The sequence below is a fragment of the Sus scrofa genome, chromosome 13 (genome assembly GCF_054392235.1).
Source record: "Sus scrofa isolate SSC_HxYL_T2T_F1_AM1 chromosome 13, Sscrofa_HxYL_maternal_Yorkshire_Landrace_v2.0, whole genome shotgun sequence".
Lineage (NCBI taxonomy): Eukaryota > Metazoa > Chordata > Mammalia > Artiodactyla > Suidae > Sus > Sus scrofa.
This window is the reverse complement of record NC_139395.1, coordinates 145,441,649-145,463,477: the sequence shown is the minus strand read 5'-3', so window position 1 is coordinate 145,463,477 and position 21,829 is coordinate 145,441,649. Positions and strand designations below refer to the sequence as shown.

Here is a 21,829-nt window from a genome sequence, read left to right as displayed (position 1 = left end):
CTCAGGAAGGGATTAACAAACTGCTATTTCTGTTACACTGAAATAGCCAATTCCACATGTAGTGAATACTGAGTCTACTTTCCATTTACCCAATGTTTACTTAAAAGATGAACAATTTCAAACATCAATTCATTGTGCTTCTTGATGGAGTCATGAATATTCCCATAATCCCCAACTCATAGATCGTCAGTCTCAGTGAATGAAGTTCCTTCTTTTTTTCTTTTCTTCAGATGACTTGACACCATTCATGTTTTGGGTCTCTTTATCTCCACATGAAATGATACTGCTACTCTCATTTTCTTTTTGAGTCTTCTGATACTAGCTCTAAAAGCCTCAAATATAGACTAATCTGTAATTAGGTTTTGAATACACTGTGAATACCAAAAGGCCAAACCTGAGAGAAGGTTCACTTCAGTGGTTAATAACAGTTTAGAACAGGAACAAAGAATCACACACAAAACACTACCACATGCACTGAAATAAACCTTTAACAACTTTTGATGTTTTTAAAGAAAGCATGAAGAAATGAACTGCAAACTTATTAATGCAGTGTATTTTAAACAAACCACACATCCAAAGATCCAAATGTACTTTAAGAGAACTGTTTTATAACACGCAGTGGTACACACTTTGAACCAAGCTTGAGGACACCTTGTAGGTGAGAGTTTGCTATAAAAAGCTGAAAGTCACTAAAGGACTGAAAATTAAGGAACACTTCTTATTATGCCATATATGTCATTCCTGAACAGGCTTGCTTTTCATTAGACAATCACACTGTAAGTGCTCTTTAGAAATTCAGTATTTAAAGGCATCATTTAGAGAAAGAAGGAAAGAAAACAAACCAAAAAAGGTGAACAAGAGAGACCAGATTCAAGTTTCTCAAAACTACAGCTAAAATCTTAGACTTAGCACAAGAAAAGATGTATACCATTTACAGTTGAAAGAACCAAAAAGATACAAAAATACCTAGTGAAATCTAATACTTTCCTTCTGAATCTTGGCCTTGTAGTTTTTTCCTACAAATAGGTATGATTATTTTTAAACAGATTCACTGATGAAGACAAACAGTACACTTCTGCTTGTTACAGAAGATGGAGGTGTCACCTCCTAACCGTTTTGGAAAGCTGTTTGAGGTTGGGGCAGTAATTTCAAAGCTGGGTGGGTCCCAGATGTCTAGAGGTCTGTGAAAGTTCAAATGGAGATCTTTGTTTGGGCTAGAATTACATGCACTCTTGCAACAGCCTATTTATTTAGGTTGATTACAAAATGGAATTGTAGTTCTGTATTTCAGGTTAAAAACATAAGTGTATTTATTATAGACAAATCTTATAAGACACAGACTTCAGAAGAGTGTACAATAATGAAAGGCGTGTTTTATGAAACAAATGTTAGGAATCCTTGATCTAATTCCCCTAATCATCAATGGGGTAGTTATGCCATTTGATTTTTATAAAGATGAGATCATAATGTATTAACAGGTATTCGATTATGTGATCGGAAGAACTAAGTTTCTACTCCTGGTTTTTCCTTTAACCTTATGTCTCTAAACAAGTCACAGTCCTAGTTTCTTATTTATAAAATGAGGGAATCTGTCCAACAAAATTCAAAGCCCATATTACTTTAAAATTTAGGATTGATATATTCTATTCTAACTGACCATATGCTTTAATTGCATCTTTTATTTATTTTTTTGTCTTTTTGCCATTTCTTGGGCCACTCCTGCAGCGTATGGAGACTCCCAGGCTAGGGGTCCAATCAGAGCTGTAGCCGCTGGCCTACACCACAGCTACAGCAACATGGGATCTGAGCAGTCTGCGACCTACACCACAGCTCATGGCAACGCCGGATCCTTAACCCACTGAGCGAGGCCAGGGATCAAACCTGCAACCTCATGGTTCCTAGTCGGATTCGTTAACCACTGAGCCACAATGGGAACTCCTAATTGCATCTTTTAAAACTTGTTAGTGGCCTTTTGTTTGTTCCTTAGTATCTTTTTATTTGATGTTAAGCTCCTGGTAAAACATGTAACCACAAATGATAATATTCATTGTGTAACTCACAGGGTTACATAATTCATTTCAGAAAGATCAGTTTTATATTGTTCTTTCCAGGAATCAATGTGGGACTGTTTGTATGAATTATGTACTTACAAAAAAGTCTGTCATTTAAAATCACTCAGCCTAGTGTAATATGTAATAGATAACCATAAATATGTAATATTCATTCATTCACTTATTATCTGGTTTAACCAATACTTAATCCAAACTTAAAGATGATTATTTTAAAAATTTGTTATTTCGAACCCCAAAACACTATGATTTAGAAAGTTGACATAAGAAAGTATGTAAAGTAAATTATTAATCAGCTGAATGTATGCATAAACAGTTCAGAGTGACCTGCAGATACAAGCTTTTCTTTTAAAAAAAAAAAAACTTTTTAACTATAAGCATTTCTACCAGGCTCCTTTTGGCTAATATAATTAAAACCTCTTAAAATACTTAGATATTTTGAAGCCTATTCCCCAAAAGACTTCAGTATGGATGAAGACAGGGTAGCCTTATACTCAAGCCTTTATATTAATTAGGCCCATAAACTTTCACAAGTAGATGGCAACCCTGATTTCAGCTTAACTATTAATTCTTATGGACCTGCCCCTAACCAGTAAAACAGCACCATTCCAGGTGCTTGTCAATGTCAATCAGGGTAAAATCATGAACTTTCTGCTACCTGGTACTTACTAAAAGTCTTAATCACATTTATGGAAAACTGTGTGGGGGATATATAATCTATCTGTTTCTCTAGATAATATATTTATTTCATCTTTAGATAAGCCAAACCAAATAGCTAAGTATCTGCACTGCATCATTTTGATTTTTGCCCAGAATTGCCTATGTTATTGGCTTACAACAAAGAGCCCCATGCAATTCATGATTATGTGTGGCCATCTGATTCACTGTATCACATTACTCAGTGTTCCTTTTAGAGGACTAATGACTTCTCTCAGGGGTGTGTACTGGCAATACCTATGCTTCAACTAAGCATCTGCTTTGTTGTCTGATAGCCACCATAAATCATGTAATCAACTACGCTTCCCACTATGCATCAGCTACTGAAACTGAGTCCCCCTGTGGAGTTAATGATTAACCTCTCTATCCAAAACTTTATCCCCTGTCTTGTCCTGTTCCTGTCTTCCTTAAGATTGAGAAGTAGCAAAGAAAAAGGGGGACTGAAACCGAGTAGGACCATTCGGGGTGTTCCCCAAGTACAAGGCCTCTGGTTCCCCACTTGCTTCTTGTTTGACCTTCCGTGAGTTCCAAAGAGCAGGTTCAAGCAGTTAGTGATGACAACCACAGAGTCACAGGACTCTGGTTCCTCCTGGAGGGATACAGATTGCAATATGACACATATCTTTGAGCTGCTTTGCAAAAATGAAGACACCCACCCAACTCACTGGAGGATGGTGACTACATGCTGACCACAAGCAGGTAGACCCAGACTGGCTGGAGTCAGAAGGTTGCTAACTGAGATTCCTAAAGCATCACCCACGTCACCTCACCACCAAGCAGTCAGGAAAATGTCCACGAGCTGACCAGGCACTCTGTGAACCTTACCTCTAATTGTGGCCTTTAAAAACCCTTCCCTCAAAGGCATCAGGGAGTTCAGGTCTTTCGAGCAAAAGTTCAAAAGGGACCCTGCAATAAATGCTGTACTCTCCTTCACTTCAACCTGGTATCAGTTGACTGGCTTTACTGCACAGAGGGCAAGTGGACCAGAGTTCAATAACGCTGCTAGGAAGCTCAAGGCTAAATCTGCAGCTTCCTTACAGCAAAGTACACAGAACCCTCGAGCACCAATCTTGCCAAGTATCACATTACTTTACTTGCCTGGATTTTCTCTTCGCTTCTCCCCAATTTCTTCACTTAAGTATTTTACCTTTTGCACAGGGTAGATCTTTGCAAGCTGCCTCAAATTGTTTTGGGGATAAAGGAGGGAATTAATTAACAAACAAGCTAGTTTGTAGAAGATGTACCACTGGGCAGCTGATTTATTCGATATACTATAATAATCTAAAAAATGGTCTCCTTATACTGGTAATGCTTTTAAAACCAGTAACTTAAGCACATTTTTTGGGGGCAATATTTGTCACATTTAATCTCCTATGAATAATCTCTGCATAGGAGAAAAAACAAATTATTTTTTATTTTTGCTCAATTCTTGGAAAACTCAATTATATATATAACTATACTGAAAGTATTTTCAACAGAAAAAAATCATACGTTATTATGGGATTCATGATTGTCTTTTTAAATCTAAAAGTTAGATAGATCCTGGAGTTCCCACTGTGGCGCAGAGGAAATGAATCCGACGACTAGGAACCATGAGGTTGTGGGTTGGACCCCTGGCCTCGCTCAGTGGGTCAAGGATCTGGCATTGCTGTGGCTGTGATGTAGGCCAGCAGCTGTAGCTCTGATCTGACCTCTAGCCTGGGAACGTCCGTATGCTGCCGGTGTGGGAAAAAAAAAGTTTTAAAAAGTTCACTATTTCAAAATAATTCCGCCTCTTGCCTTCTGGGATGGTCCACACTATCTGTAGAGTGTGTTTCTCCCAGGGCCGCTTTCTTGCCTTTTGAGAGGGATCGCATTCTGTCTATGGAATGTGTATCTTCCAGGCCCCTCTGGCCTTCTGAGATGGCCCACACTCTAGCAATAAATCTACTTCTTACCCATCAAAAAAAAAAAAAAAAAAAAATTCCTTTTTGATTTCAAAGAAAAATTTAAAAACTATGATATAGGTAATTAATTGGGAAAGCTAAAAGAGGATTAGCCTACTGACTGACCAGTAAAATATTCAGTCCCAAACAATTAAGAAGGTTTTAAAACAATCCATCATTTTTTTTCCTTTTCTATTTTCTCTTATTCTTAAAAGCATATTTTACTCTGAATTTTGTTAGGAAGGAAACATTTTAAGAAAAGGAAAACCACCCAGGCAGTCCTTAAAGAGACAGGACATCATTTATCACCTGCAAAGACAGATTTATAAGAAGAGGGCCCCTTCTGTTCCTTTAAGACTGCAAAACAGATGGGAAGTGAATGGACAGTCAATGGGACAAGAAAACACATGGGAGGTGCTGCTGTATGTATGTTCCCAGCACAAGAAAGAGGTCAAGATTGTAACTGCATGACTGGGTCCTGGAAAGGGTCTTTCTTCAAGCTGTTACAAAGACAAACGCTGTTCCTCATCCTGCTGTCAAACTGTTATAAATATTGGTTTGTCAAAAGACCTTCAGTGCCGAAGCTTTCAAAAGGAGGCGTAACAGACAAATGAATCATGAGAATGATTCTTAAACAGCTCATTAATGTAATTTTAAAAGTAAAGGAAAATAATATAAGAATGGAGAATGTAATTCTGATTTATGAACCAAACTAAAAGTTTATAGTAAAAAGTATGGAATTAAAAATTGCAGACTTTAATAAAATTATGAATTAAGTGAGATGAAAAACAAAGACGAAATATGTCTCTTAAATAAGGTGCTGAATTAGGACAAAGTCTTATCAATCTTATCACAGGATTAACAGATATTCCTCTTTTGTTAGGCTGATTTCATAAGTTTTTAGTTACTTCTCACTATAACCCTATAAAGATGTATCATTACTGATGCTGGTTCCATAAGTCAGAATAAGCCTCAAAGACATAGAAATAATGTCAGACTTAATTTCATGTATTTACTAACTTAGAAAACCACCTTTAAATTATGTCAATTTCTTTTTTTCTATAGAAAAGAAATAATCATAAGATTGAAATAGCAATAAGAATGCATAGATTTATAAACCTGGGTTATCTTTTTTGAAGAATGAAACCATTACATATGTCTTTAGGAGACAAACCCGCATTATTCTAGATTTAATGAGCAGTTTAACCAGACTCCAAAACTAACACATTGAAAACTATTATATATATGTATATATATATATATATGTACATATATATATATATAGAGAGAGAGAGAGAGAGAGAGAGACGCATATATATGTATATGTATATAGATATGTGTGTGTGTGTCTATCTATCTATCTATTGTCTTTTCTAGGAGTGCACCCATAGCTCATGGAGGATCCCAGGCCAGGGATCCAATCAAAGCTTCAGCCGCTGGCCTATGCCAGAGTCACAGCAATGCCACATCCGAGCCACAACTGCAACCTACACCACAGCTTACTCATGGCAATGCCAGGCCCCCAATCCACTGAGTGAGGCAAGGGATCACACCATGTCCTCATGGATCCTAGTCGGGTTTGTTAACCACTGAGCCACAACAGGAACTCCTGAAAACAGTATTAAAAAGGAAGCCAATGGAGTTCCTGTTGTGGCTCAGTGATAACAAACCCAAACAGTATTCACGAAGATGCAGGTTCGATCCCTGGCCTTGCTCAGTGGGTTAAGTATCTGGCGTTGCCGTGAGTTGTGGTGTAGGTCACGGATGCGACTTGGATCCTGTGTTGCTGTGGCTGTGGTGTCGGCCAGCAGGCAGCTGCAGCTCCAATTCAACCCCTAGCCTGGGAACTTACATATGCCTCAGGTGCTGCCCTTAAAAACAAAAAACAAAAAACAAAAACCTTACAAGCCTAGTATGTCTTTACAAGGCAAACATGGGCAAACATAACATACCCTGCAAAGTGTAAAGCACTATACAAATTTAAGGAACATGTATAGAGTTTCAAGCAGGATTTGGATGCCAAAGTACCAAATGACGCAATTACACGAGAATACTTTCTAATCCGAAATGCGTGCCTGGATCATTGCCTTCTTCATTGTCAGCAATCTCCAAAAAACCCAACTTCAGCAGAAGTGAGAATAAAAGATTAAAGTTAAGAAAAGAGAATCAAAAGTAGCTAGAGTGCAGAGAAGAATCAATCCAAAAGTTTTGTTAAGATGGGAATGATCTGAGCATCTCTGAAGAAAGGAGAGACATAATGAAGGCATAAGCAACAGAGAGGAAGGGCCAGGGTCCTGAATACAGGTGGGGATTAACTTTAAAAGCAGAGTAAATTTTTAGTACATGTTTTGCTACAATATAGTCTCTGGAATACCTGACCTATTTAAAGTAATGGGTACCATAGGTTTTATTTTTATCAATGCTACTTACTCCTCTCAATGAACCTTTTTGAAATAAGTTTGTATGAAGAAAAGGAAGAGAAATTTAGACTACTCTGATAGATACGAAATAGGAGTAATTACAACAAATTGAAGATGTGTTGGGTGTAAAAGGAAGCAACCTAGGATTGCTTCATGAAAAATGTGCTCCAGAAGTGTGACAGAAATCATGTCCCTAAGATCACATTAAAATTTTTGTTAATACAGGAGTTCCCATCGTGGCGCAGTGGTTAACGAATCCGACTAGGAACCATGAGATTTCGGGTTCGGTCCCTGCCCTTGCTCAGTGGGTTAAGGATCCGGCGTTGCCGTGAGCTGTGGTGTAGGTCGCAGATGCGGCTCGGATCCCACGTTGCTGTGGCTCTGGCGCAGGCTGGCAGCTACAGCTCCGATTAGACCCCTAGCCTGGGAACCTCCATATGCTGCGGGAGTGGCCCAAGAAATAGCAAAAAGACAAAAAAAAAAAAAAAAAATTTTGTTAATACAATGTTACAGCGGTTATCTCTGGGGAGGGGCAACAGCATAAAAAAATTTGCCTTCTCTATCTCCTAATTTTACACACTGCACATGCACTAGTTCTGTAATTTTATAGGATTAAAACAAAAACACCTAATGTTCTGGTAGGAAGTGGTGCCAATAAAAGGGGAGACCAAGAAAAGGCTTGAATGCCCTGGCCCAGAAAAAAAGACCTAAGTGAAGTGAATAAAAAATAGCCAACAACTCAGATTACTAAAACTAAGGAAGAGATGAAAGAACTTTTCTAAGGGAAATTAAAATGGACTATTTCCATATATGGTAGGTAACAATGAGACAGAGAAAATTTATTATCTTAAATGAGCTGCACAAGCTTGAAAACTTCACTTATTCAAGAAAGGTTTCAATTCCTTCACAGATAACAGAAAGGCCGTTTCTGGAAATGAGAAGAATTCAAAGTGAATCCCAACCAGGAAGGATGATATGACGGTGACCAGATACTATGTGGCCCATGAAAATGTCTCTTGGTGTCACAATCACCAAGAGATTATTCAGGAAAATATTCAGTTAAAGATTGATCACATCACGAATTAGCTTCATCATTTCTATGAACACGATTTCTAAGGTAATTCTGAATTACGCTTATTTGGGAAAAGAAATAGTTTAGAAACACATAAAATGGTAAAGAAATGAAAACTTTTGCCCTCGACACGCCCTGCCAACTATTCTGAGAACTCTCTTTCACAGAGGTTAGCAGTTCAGTGTACACCAATTTGTCCTTCAAGACAGTTCTTTTTAAAGAACTTATTCATATCTTGTCTATTTTTATTTTTTAATATACTGATTCACAGGCCAATGGGTTGTTCTGTGATTTGATTTAGTTTTCAATGACTAGATCCCATTTTTTTCCCCATCTTAGAATGATGAGAATACTTAAGATATAATTAAAAAATAAAACAAAGTTTAATCCCGAATGTAAAGGTATTATTTCCTTCTAAACTCTCACTGGGGAGTAGTAAGCATTAATAACAACGGAAAAAACAGCCAATTTCTAGCTATATATGTGTGCATTGGCTTTTTTACACATGAGCATATACTTATAAATATATAACACATAAATAGAACCTATTTTAAAATGATAAATGAAAAACTCAATCCATAAATTACTGAAGAGCCCTTTCCTATAATTTTTTTTTTACTTTTAATCAGTTAAAATGTGAGTTTAAAATAAAAAGAATATATTTGCTAGTAAAGCACTGAGTACCAGTAGCCTGAATAAGATTACAGAGAAGTAAATAAATACCCTTTTAATCTTGTACCAATTTATCAATATCCTTCAAGGCTGTCTTTAAAAGACAGACTTAGGGCATGAAAAATGTGCTTGATTCTAAAAGTGCCATTTTGAGTCTGAATTTTCTCATCAATAACCTGGAAAGCACACAACTCAGACTCATCATGTGGAATTCTGCGTGTAAATAACTACTTCTCTAACACAGAGGACTCTCCCTGAGGATTACTTTATTCTTTGTGTCAATTCACTCTCCTTCCCTCCCTTTATTGGGGTATGACACAAAGGCAGAGTCTACTTCATCTCTGCAGACTCGAGGTAAAAATAATCCTTCACTCTCTTCCTTAGCTGCTTCGTCAATTTCATCTTACTAAGAAAAACATTTCACAAAGGCAGAATTTAAAATTTCAATCACTTTTGCCCTGAGAAGATGCTTTAAAGACCTCAAACACTGATAATATAAAATAGAAGTTATTCATTCTGTAGTGAAGAACGATTCCAATCTTTCCATTTTTCAAACATGCTCCTCCTAACCATTCCAAAAAGTACATGAATGTCAGAGAGAATAACAATATTGCAATTGGTTTTAAAATTCCTAACATTTTAAAACATTACCTTAAAACAAAGCGTTTTGGTGAACTGGGTGGATGGGCGATTAGGACATCACTGGTGACCTAGAACGAGGTGGAGCTGCTAGGGATGAAAGCAAGACTGCAAGACGTGAGCAAAGGAATGTGTGGGTAGATGGGTGACTGCAGCAAACGCAAGCTACTCTACAAGAGGAGTGAGATGGTAGCTTTCTGGCATGACAGAGTGGAAGAGGATGAGAAAGCTCCCTTCTCCCTCTTCACTACGTCAAGAGAAGGGGGCTAACAACAAAGAGTCTGTATAAAACATCATGACCATATATTCCGTGAACACATACAATATATGGCATACAAAGTATGATAATTCATGAAAGAATCAAATCACTTTGGCAGAACAGACACAATAGGCACAAAAACAATTTTTCTTCTTAAATTGGTTATTTTGGTTGGTCTACAGCTGTCTGCAGTACCTCAGTAAGGTTCTTAACCACTGAAGGAAGGTAAATAAGCAGGGAGGAAGAAAAGCACTAGTTGAGGGCCAAGAGATAATGATATGGAAGGCACAGTGAGAGACATATGAAAAAAGACACAAAGGGAAAAAACTGTGTAGAAATGTACTAGAAGCTAGGAGAGATGATGAAGCAGTATTGAGGTCCTGTATTTATTGGGCAAAAAACCATAATAACAGTACTTAGATATAAATGATGCCACAGGGCTTATGGTTTTTACAGTTGCCTAAGTACCTAGAATTCTAGAAGCCAATGCTACCTTTTCCTCCATTAAGTCCCTTTAAAATTCTTTTTTTTTTTTTTTTTTTTTTTTGGTTATAGATACGGAAACAAGATGAACATGCTACTATAGATAGAGTTCAAATAACAAATTTTCAATAGTCACATGATTTAATAGACTCTACTAAAAGATAAACGCCAATTTTATCCCAATGAATAAAATGACAGACTGTATTGCTGTAAACAGGAAGAACTTGCTAGAGTACTGGTTTGGGGGCAGGAGAGTGGGTGGCAGTGGTCTGTGGCAAGAATCACTATGACACTTGTCAAAATATGCATGCCAGAGCCCTTCCTCTGGAACAGTAGTTTTAAACAGACAACTGCCCTTTCTATCATTTTAAGTACCAGATTCTGAGCACAGTAATCTTTTTAGGATGATTTTCAGTCTCACACTCTTTGTGGCCATTATTCTTATCCATAAAGGCCCTTAAGGATTCTGCAGTTATGGAAGAAGTTTATCTGGAGTAACCAATGGAAATTCAAGAGTATCTTGATAGTTTTCTTTTCTAGATGAAGAACAACAAAATTATTCTTGCTGGAGCATTAATCTAGATATTTTCTGACTACTTTTTATTCAAGTTTTAACACAGCATGAAGATCTTTCTTAACTATCTTATAAAATTAGAATTATATTTCAAAGAAAATGAAAGGATCTTCTTAAACCTAAGCAGCTCAGGTGCATTTCTCTTCTGATCTTAGGTTTTAAAATGGCAGTACCGGTTCATTCTGCTGCTGCTCTCCTTTTATTGCCAAGTTTTCAAAAATGCACTAGTACATTAATTATGAAGAAAAATACTTTCATTATAAAAATAAATTACTGACTATGTGGTAACAGAGGAAAAACATACTTCTACCTGTTGTCTATATTTCTAAGTTTTTGTCATCAAAATTGAATCTCCTGTGTACTAAGATACAAAGCTTGTATCTTTACTCCATTTTAATTATCAAGAGAAAGCACAGGATGGAGGATAAGAGGAGACTGGGAAAGTGAGGAGACACAAAGACAAACCCCCAGCCTTGAATGCTCCCAAGAGAAACAAACTTTAGGTTTCAAGAAACAATTGCTCGCTGTCCGGGAGATGCTCAGGCATCAAACAATAAAGAACAGTCAACAGAGGCAAGAGGCCGAGCACGCTGCTGTGACTCTGCTCTCTAATCCCCGGAGCTCTAGTAAAAAGGCCAGCTGTTGCCACCTCGTGTAGGGAGTCAGCAGAGCAAATTAACTGCGGGAGAAAAAAAAGCTGGGGATATTGGAAAATTCCAATTTACCAGCCTCTTTAAGCTGTACTGTTTTTAACATTAAGGACATCAAACTAAATCATTAAAATAAGCTCATGCAATGGTAGCCCACGTAAAGGAGTTTATCACTATCTTCATATTTCATTAGTAAATGGGATGTAAATATGAAATAATCAGTTTTGAATGAAGCATATAGCTTCTCCCCATGGAAAGTACAAGGAATATGAAGAAATACACTGAAGCCTATTATAAAACATTTCAATACTCTCAGACCAGCTCAACGAAAAGCCTCAACATAGAGGAACAACCATTATGCTCAACTACAGAGTCTGTATGTATTAGAGCTGGACCTTAAATCTCTAAGTACAAACACTAAAAGCTCTGTCTGAATTTTGGGTAACGCAGATACTACTTAACTATGGCAGAGTTTGACTGGACGTACTTCCAGATAGATTTACAAATTATATAAAGAAAATTATTTTCCTTCAATCTGTTCAGTGGCTTCATTTATATACTTTAGTGTTCTCTTAGCCAGATGCTCCCATTTGTCAAAGTTTTCATACTGTTTGAAAGTTAAACCTGCAAAGCTTTTTGTAGTGTGAGGGGTACACAGGAGGATCACAATTGTGGCGATTATCATCACTAACACAAATGTCTTTCTGACCCACTCTGTAAAGGACACTGTTAACTACGAAGCTTGCAAATTTTATATCATTATATATCATTTTATATCATTATATTTTCCAACACCTTGGGCTATTTTCTCAATTAGTTCAGCACAGTAGTTAAAAGAATTGGGTTCGAATCTTGGCGTTACCACTTACTATGTGTGTGTGTCTTAGGCCTCCATTTCTTTATCTGTAAAATGAGAACAATGACTGTATCTCTGAGAATGCAAGTTAAACACATAACCAAATACCTGGCACAGGAATTTATTCAAATATTAATTCACATTCATAAAAACTTTCACGTTGTGATACAAAAATGAAAAAGAAGTAATTGTAAAATAAGAAGGGAAAAATATAAATGATTGGTAATGCTCCTTTAATTCCTAGGACAATGCCCAAATTGTCCTAGTTTTGGCCAGCAGGAAGGAGCCTCTGCATGCCGGCTTCTGTATCTTGTCCCCATTATCATCATCCTACTGCCTTACCTCGTGCATCCTAAGATGCCCCAGGATCCTCCTGACCATTCCCTCTCCATCTATGGAATCCATAGCATCTCCAGAGTCCTGGTTCCTCGTGTGACTCCTCATCCTACGAGCCTCCTAGGACCACCAGTGGCAAGTTCTTCTTTCATACCTCTCATCTTTCCTAACTCAAGCTTTATGGCTTCATTTCAATAGTTTCACAGACTATTTTCTCCAGGATATGAGCGAAAACTGCACTACTTCGTACGTACTCATCTTAAAGAACAATCAGCTGATGAATCTCCAAGGTAAAGTGGTAAAATGATTTAAAATTGGGGACATTTACAACCAGCAAAATTCAGGCTACATCAAACTTCTACCAATCTCTATCTATAATACTCTACCCTGTACTATTCTGACGCTGTAGTAAAAAACAAAAACAAAGACAAAAACCTGACTCCCCCCTTCCTCTACATTCCATTAATTCCATATTCTAATTGGATATGCTATACTAGGAATTTTGATCTGTGTAATACAGTAGCAACTGTTAAACTTTCAAAGTTTTCTGGCTGAACGTACCCATGACCATATTCCCAAGTGTGAGACTGAAAATAAACAAGAAAAAGTATTCTCAAGATTCTTTTTCAACTAATGGACAAAATCATGGCTCCTCTCCTTTAGCGTGACTATTGAAGCTGAGTCATTGGTCAAACACTTGCTTCTAAGGACATTATTTGGTATATTAACACAACCATAATTACATATATACACAAAAAAGCAGTAAATCATTTCAAGGTAGTCATATGAGTACTTCCTTGGGAAAACAAGCAAGAGAACATAAGATTTGACTTATTGTGTTAGCAATACACTTTCTTTAAATAATCAGATTAGGAGTGGAGAATCATGGGGTTACACAAGGATCTATTATAAAAGATAAGAATAGACATAATTTTTTAATCACTTAAAACGTACATACTGGTAAAGCACATGAAAGCAGTTCACTGTCTGATAATTACATCCTGAGGGATGACAGTGACACATGTTTTCCTGTAACAGTACTAATTTAGAGCAAAATTATGAATCAGAAACTTCTAAGTGTTTTGTGAATCAATTCTCCTAACAACCCTGTGAAATAACTATCATAGTAGTTGTTACTCCAAACAAGGTACGGCTGAGGAGATACCCTGCCCAAGATTACATGACTGGTACATGCAAGTTCAGATTTAAACACAGACCTTCTATGAATCAACATAAATTTAACTACCCTGTCAAAGTGGTATGAAAACACTTAAAAGAAAAGCAAGAGAAGATGGAAATAAAAGTTAAAGTGAGAGATGTTTCAAAATAAAAGATTAGGACTTCCTGTGTGGCTCACAACAAAATAAAAGATGAAAGAAAGAAAAGGACAAGAAAAAGAAATGAGAAGCTGAGATAAGCAGGGAGGAGGAGAGAGCAGTAGTGGAAGAGAACATACTGCTCAGGCTCAGGGCAAAAGACAGAAAAACTCTGCCTGGTTTTTCTTGGATGTTTTGGTGATTATACTGTAGTGCCAAATATTCAGCTTAGAAACTGTTCTCAAATTTGAAGAACTGCTTTCTGCTGAGCATGTGTTATCTTTTGGATATCAGAAAACTCATAGATGATAAATTTATATATTAAAAGGAAAAATACTGTTTCATGAAGTAGAAGTAAGGGAAACTTGTAACAAGGTAAACTCAAACAGAAGGACTAAACTAGTATTTTTTATTTTTATTTAACAATATTAATCTTTCACTGGTTTCCTTGGATTGTCGAGTATCTAAATAAATTTTAATGTGCAACCTAAACATCTTAAAGCTAGGAATTTACTAGCATTCAAAAAGAGCCAAATACCCTTCTCTCCCTCCACCCCCAAAGAGAAAGTGAGAATGTGACTAATAAGCCCCAGCTATGTTGGGGGGCTGAGTGTGGGGAGCCACACTGGCCTGGTATAGGTGTTAAAGCTGGACCAGGTTTAAGAGGGAATCCACATGGGGGTGTTGGTGGCCTGCTCCGTAGAGAGGAGAGGATTCATACAGGAGAGCAGTTAGTGCAGGTGTTGGAACATGAGCAGGATGCAAGTGGTGTGTCTATAAATGCGTGGTGGGGCTTCAGGTGAGGAAGAGTCCTTGTGCAGTGGGGTAGAGAACAGGAAGGTGAGAGGGAGAGATGCCTGGCAGTGTCAGAACAGGAGCTCAGTGAAAAGGACTCCACAAGGAAAGTCAAAACCTAGATGAGGTGGAAAGGGAGTGCACAGGTGAGGCACTGTGCTGGCAGTCTGGGGTCGGGTGATAAGAACCCAAGCCCGGTGAGAAAGTTATCTGTGCAACGAGGGAGATGGTATTTGGTTACATATAAGAGGACTGATCTATCTCTGATCTCCAGATTTCTCACTACCAGAAAAGCAATTACAAATACAGAAAAGGAGAAAATTAGAATGAACTCAGTATCATCATATTAAAACGGGAAGTAGTGGTGTCAACTTATATTTATACTTATGATTAGGAATGTAAATGTAAATATATGTGGATGCATGTGTGCACACCCATGTGCATGTGCACGCCCGCCCGCCTGCTTGAATGCACACACACACACAAACACACAATATTTGTTCCCTGGCTCCACTGAGAGGGTTTGGAACAGAAATATTCCAGTAACAATAAACCTATCGAGTTCCTAGCTGTTGATTTCTTATTATCATTCTCCAAAAAAGGGATGCTGGGTCAGGAAAAGCACAAGATAAGCATGGAACATCTTGTTACATGGAAGGACAATATTAGGACAACAGGTGAAACTTGAATGAAGTCTGAAAATTAGATGCAATAATTTATCAGTGTTGACATCATGATTTTGATGGTTGCTAGGAGAAAATCCTTGTTTCTAAAAAGCACACATTAAAGTACTTGGAACTGACGGAGCTTCATGTCAACAACTTTCAAAGAGTTCAGGGGAAAAAGTTCTTTGTCTATACTTTAGGTTTGAGATGAAATAGAGAAATATATGGACAGTAGGTAGAGGGTAGGGAGAACTACTTACTGAGGTCTTCGGCCAGCTGAACTCGTTTACCAGTGAGCAATTTTACCTTCTTCTCACTATCTTCAGCAAAATCTTCCAATACTTCTTTAACATTTTTCTCTAATCGCCTAACTGTTTAAAGCCAAATAAAAAAAAATATGAGATGCACTGTTTTCATGAATGCACAAGGATGACAAAATTAACAATATATGAAGAGTAAGTTACTATTTCTCTCATCATGATCAATCAACTGTTAAGTTTAGGCTTCTCAGAGTTATAGGGAGAGAATGTCTACCTGTTACACAGTACTTTTATCGTCATGAAAGTAATACATATTCTCAGAGAATGTCCCACTCTTAAGCCCTAATGGAAGTACAGATTTCCCCCCAAATTTGCATGATGCTTAGGAGTCCTTTCTTATCAGAATTTTTGTGTAATGAAGAAAGACTCCTGTTTTATTGCTTGCTTTTTTCAATTATGATTTATTTTCATTAATATTTTAAGGGCAAATTATAACTTTTGGTTTTTCTAATAAATCTAATTTTCGGAAAGTATTTTGGCAGCCCTCTATTTAAAATGAATGTTATTACTATTACTTTTTATGTCAAAATTAAAAAATGGTTCTTCTGTGGCTTACCTTCAGTGTTTGTAAGTTGCTGTCTTAAAGTATTTGCGGTGATAGCTAGCATGCGCTGTATTCGCCAAAACAAGACAACATCGTTGCATTCCAACTGAAATATTAGGTAATGAAGATTACCAGATGCACATTTAAAAATAAAAATCACAATTATGAACACATACAACTACTAAAGTCAGTACCTATAGCCTACACTTAAAGATATTCAGATTTACCTAATAAATTATTCCTATTATAGATATAACCTGCCATTTTGTTTCTACACAGGATCCATGAAGTTCTCCATGATTTGAATTTTGTCTGCCCCACAGCTATATAGCTTTGTTTTGATTCCAATGACAAAACAATTAAAACTTCAGAAGCAGAGAATTTCATAAAATTTCATAAAATTATCTACGATTGGTTCATAGAATATAACCTTAATTTGTAACTAACAATCACATTATCTTAAATATGCCCTTGGGTCAATCTCTTTTGAATGTGCATTAGCTGCATTTTTGAAGTTCAGCTGCATATGAAGATAAATTAATGTTATTTAATTAATTTTTTAAAATTTTATGTTTTGGCATGTTCCCAGGCGAGGGATCCAACTCTCACCACAGCAGCTGCCCAAGCTGCTACAGTGACAGCACTGAATCCTTAACCCCACTGTGCCACAAGAGGATTCCTAATATTTTTAAAAAGAAGCTTATTCTCTGCATGAGGAATATAAGAGGGGTCGGGGACTAAGAGGTATAAATTTTCACGTATAAAATAAGTAAACAAAATGTATTGTATGGCACAGGGAAATATGGCCAATATTTGATAACTTTAAATGGAGTATAATCTAAAAAAAAAATGCTGAATCACTGTTGTACTCCTGAAACTAATATAATCTTGTAAATCGACTTCAAAAAAAACATAAAAACCAAAAAAAAACAAAACCTAGCATGTTCCTTTTCAAAAGAAAGAAAGGAAGGAAGGAAGGGAGGAAGCAAAGGAAGGACGAAAGAAGGAAAGAAAAGAAACTGTATTCTATATAGAGAGATCTGCCCAACAACTGAAATTACACAAAATACTTGTCAATTTTTATAAAGGCATATTTAAACACGAATTTCTTTAAGCTGCTGAAACTCAAAAGAAAAACATTTTAGAGGTCTTAAGATCACCAATTACCAGAACTCTTTCAGAAGGGTACTTTATAAAGCATTTCTGCTTATATGAAAATGTTCCAAAATACGTTAGTCTACTGCCACCTAGGGGTTGCTTTGTAAAATGTGACATTAAATTGTACAACTGTTTATTTCAAGAACTTCCTACAGTTCTTTTAAAGAATTATTTAAAGCAAGAATTTCATGATATATAAAAATTACAATATGGGCAAAAAGCATGACTACAAAATGTACTGCCTTATGATTTCCACTATGCAAACAGATGGTTGTGTTTTTTATATATATATATACACACACACATACATACACAAAACCATGTACAGTTGAACAGATATACATGAAAATGTTAACTAAAATTACTTCTAGGTCAGGTATTATAAGTTACTGTTTCCTTTTGCATTTTTTTTACATATATTTATTCTATTTACTTTCTACAACAGGAATGTATTATTTTCTAACATAAAAAAGTTAATTCTTAAAAAGTCCTTAAAAAGTGGTATGGTATCTATCACTATGCAGTTTTATGAGCACTGGGATATGAATGTAAAATGCAATTACCACCAAAGTGGTAAATGTCTTTGAAAAAATATGAGTTAGGTTCCTCTTTGCAAATCATGCATACTTTTCCCAAGAAGATTAAAAGACTTAAAATTAATGTTAAACGTCAAGCTTACTTTTTTTACACAACAAACAACTATCACTAAAGAACATTTCTCTTGTTTTTGGAAATCTTACCTCAGAATCTACGAAATGCCTTTGGTAGTAATAGAAGCCTCTCCGACAAAGGTTACAATGGTTTAGAGCTGTTTTTAAGAAATGTCTTCTATAAACTTGGTGCCAAGTATCCTTAATCTAAAATAAAAGAAGAAAACAAAGACCAAAGAGTTACTGTACACTCTCCAGGTTGATCAAACACATTCTGAAAAGTCATACACAAGTTTATTTATAAAGAAGTTGATTAAAACCAAGGGCAATGTTGTTATTCTGCCCATCATTTTATCCATTAAAATTTTTTTTTCAAGATAAATATTAAATTACTACTAATCTGATTACTTACCAGTCTACGCACTTTAAAATTTGCAGTGTTTCTCTCACTCTTTTTTTAATGGCCCCACCCATGAGTATACGGAAGTTCCCACAGCTGCAGTGCAGCAATGCCAGATCCTTTAACCCACTGTGCTGGGCCAGGGATCGAACTTGTGGCTCCACAGTGACCCGAGTCGCTAGAGTGGGATTCTTAACCCACTATGCCACAGCAAGAACTACCAAATTTGCAGTATTTCTAATGAGCATTGTTATTAATCATCTTGTAAAGAGGGTGAGGATTATCTTCCCCTAGTTAGAGATAAGGTGTCCAAGGCAAAAAGAGGTTGTGAGCCTTGTCTAAGGTGAGAGTCAGGCTAGGAAGCTAGTCTCAGACAATGTCCATCCACCTAACAACATTTCTTTTCTCATTATTAAATTTTACTGTAACCTTATTGTTAGTGGGAACTAGGACCAACACGGATAAATTAAATCTATATTCAATAATTGCATGTAATCATTAGTTTTAATCATAATTTCTCAATCTATAAACAATAAGATGTTTGTTATTTATAAAACTGGTTCTTTTTACCAGTTTTCCTTCCTTGTTCTCTGGTGGATTTTAAAGTAAATATACTAATTTCTCAAGTGCAGACATATAAATAGCAAATAGTCTTTAAGAGAATTTATGCTTGGCTCTGAAATTTCTTATACAATTATTTTGCCCATGAGAATTACTTTTCTAAATGGGGTTCACTTAAGCTAACTTAAGCTAATATTAAAATGAAGTTTTGATCCGTTACATACTACATAGGAAACCTAGGCCCAGAAACACGATTGCTTTTTAAAAATTTTCTCCAAGTAAGCATCATGAAGATAAGCAAAAAGTAGTCTAAACTATAATTATTTTTATCCTTAATATTTATTATAAACAAAGAAAAGGATATAGAATCAAAAGGCATTGTCTAATTTACTCATACCTGTTTGAGCTACATTTGATTGAAAAAACATGTATATAAATGAGCCATATTTAAGCAAAAATTTTAGTCTGTAATCTAAAACAGTGTAATGTGGTTCAGAGATCTGGAGTGGGACGGGGCGGGGGGTGCTTTGCACATATATTTCACTTTCCTAAGTCTCAAGCTTCCTATTTACAAATTAAGCATTATACTTAAAAAAGGAATACTGAGAATAAAATTTCTACTCTTCCCACACCTAAAATGACTGAGTTCTTATTGTCACCCAGACGTACACATGATCAAAGCCAAATTAAGCACTCAAATTATCTAAGTAACACATTAGAACTAGTAATATTTTACTGCAAGAAACAAAGATTAAGGAAGCAGCAATGTTTATTACCAAGCTTGGGTCTACTTCTACTCCTCGGGATTCAAGGTTCTTTCGGACTGTGGTTATCTCATCACTTGCGAGATAAGCGGGGTGCTCCTCATTACATTTCAACATCTTCTCCAATTCATTCTTGGTCTCATTGTGAACACACTTTGAAATGTTTAAAAGAGAACTGTGTTTAGATGGTTCATGATTTGGCATAACTATAAAAACAGTCTCAATTTTAATAAATACATTGCTTCTGCACAATAGGTAACACAAGCTCAACGACAAGGAAGACCCAAGTCCCCTCATGTATGAATGAAGAACAACTGGGATGTACGAGGGGCCCGCGGAGAAGGGGATCAGCTCTATTTGTTATATTTTACTTTTGCTGAGATGTTTTGATGTTGAAGTCATGGCACCAGGCACCTTACTATGTACTTCCTTTCTTGACCCTAGGGTACAATTTCCATCTAGGAAAAAGGATACGTGGGAAGAGACAATGGAAGGAGATGATGTTCTATAATTGCCTCATATCTAAGAACTAACTGGGTGACCGTAAGGACTTGCACCTGTTCACAGGTTCCTTTTCTGATAAGCTAAATATAAAATTCATAGGTTGATTTTTTAAGTCTTTTCAATAAAAATTCTTTAGACTACTTCTGCGAGGTGCCTATCAGTCTTAAATTCACTTTCAGTCTCTTACTAGTAATAAGTCTGAAAAGAAGACTTTTGATGGAAATTTTGAAATTTCTTTCAAAATTGCACAGTACAAGAAACTAGCTTCAGGAGTTCCCATCGTGGCTCAGTGGTTAACGAATCTGACTAGGAACCATGAGGTTTCGGGTTGGATCCATGGCCTTGCTCAGTGGATTGAGGATCCAGCGTTGCTGTGAGCTGTGGTGTAGGTGCAGAGGCAGCCTGGATCCCACATTGCTGTGGCTCTGGCATAGGCCGGCGACTATGGCTCTGATTTGACCCCTAGTCTGGGAACCTCCATATGCCATGGGTGCGGCCCTAGAAAAAGCAAAAAGACAAAAAAAAAAATAAATAAAGAAAGAAAAAGAAACTAGCTTCAAATGCACTGATTACACTAAAGAAGCTACTATCACAGCACTGTGCCCCAACCTGTCCCAAACTATGGAATCTGAGTTTTTATGTAAGAATGGCACAAACACAAATAAATGGCTTTTAAATGGAACTACTAAATGATAATCTTTGAAAATATGACATATAGAAGAAATTTAATAAACAAAAATCTCACTGTTGCCTTAAACATCTGCATTTTGGTCTGAGAAAGAGAAGAAACCTCTAATTACAACATCCTCTCATTCTTCTGCTTCACTTCTACCTGTCCACACCATGCTCAGCATTTAGGAGAACCCCACCTTCCCATCTATCCTGACCAAAATTTCCATTAGTTTAGCTAAGACAAGATGAGAATGTTTCACAGGACAGGTTTTTTCCACAGAAGATTATGGAAAAAGTAACAACAGAAAAGCAAAAAACAAACAAACAAAACGAAGTTTTCAGAACATGGATTTCTCATTTTCAACTCAGGACAATCTTAAGTTTCTTTTCCTGCTAAATCTGCTAACTCAAAAGAAAGAAAAGGACCTGCTACACAGCTATCTAAATTTGCTGTGTGAGACTGGGATATTCTCAATGTCTTCTAGAATCTGTTTTCCATTGAAACCTCCAGGTATGAAGTCTAGACCAGTTATTTTCAACTGGGAGTGGAAGGGTTAGAGAGATAGAGGAGAACTTAATTTGGTGAGTCCGACACGAGGCTTTGCTTTGAGAAAGAAAACAAAATATTCATATTCAAACACCTCCCCAGTGATTCTCATGTCCCTCCCAGTCCCCCGCCACACACACACTCCAAACCATAGCCTCTGTTCTACAGTCAGCCTGGGTCTTAAGCACACTGCCCTGAAATCCTAGGAGGAAAAGCTCCTCTCTGAGGGACTTCCATATTCCTCTTCTAGGCTAAAGATCC

General features: G+C 36.7%; 1 protein-coding gene across 9 annotated transcripts in view; it reads right to left on the bottom strand.

The window, feature by feature from the left end:
• Positions 1-21,829, bottom strand: part of OPA1 (OPA1 mitochondrial dynamin like GTPase) — a 93,263-nt gene that overhangs the window by 10,307 nt on the left and 61,127 nt on the right. For all 9 annotated transcript variants that reach the window (XM_084987528.1, XM_021070063.2, XM_021070065.2 and 6 more), the window contains 4 exons: positions 19,858-19,998; positions 18,211-18,327; positions 16,325-16,418; positions 15,709-15,819 (listed from right to left, as the gene is read on the bottom strand). In XM_084987528.1, coding sequence (XP_084843654.1) covers positions 15,709-15,819; positions 16,325-16,418; positions 18,211-18,327; positions 19,858-19,998 — 463 coding nt within the window. The remainder of the gene's footprint in view (positions 1-15,708; positions 15,820-16,324; positions 16,419-18,210; positions 18,328-19,857; positions 19,999-21,829) is intronic.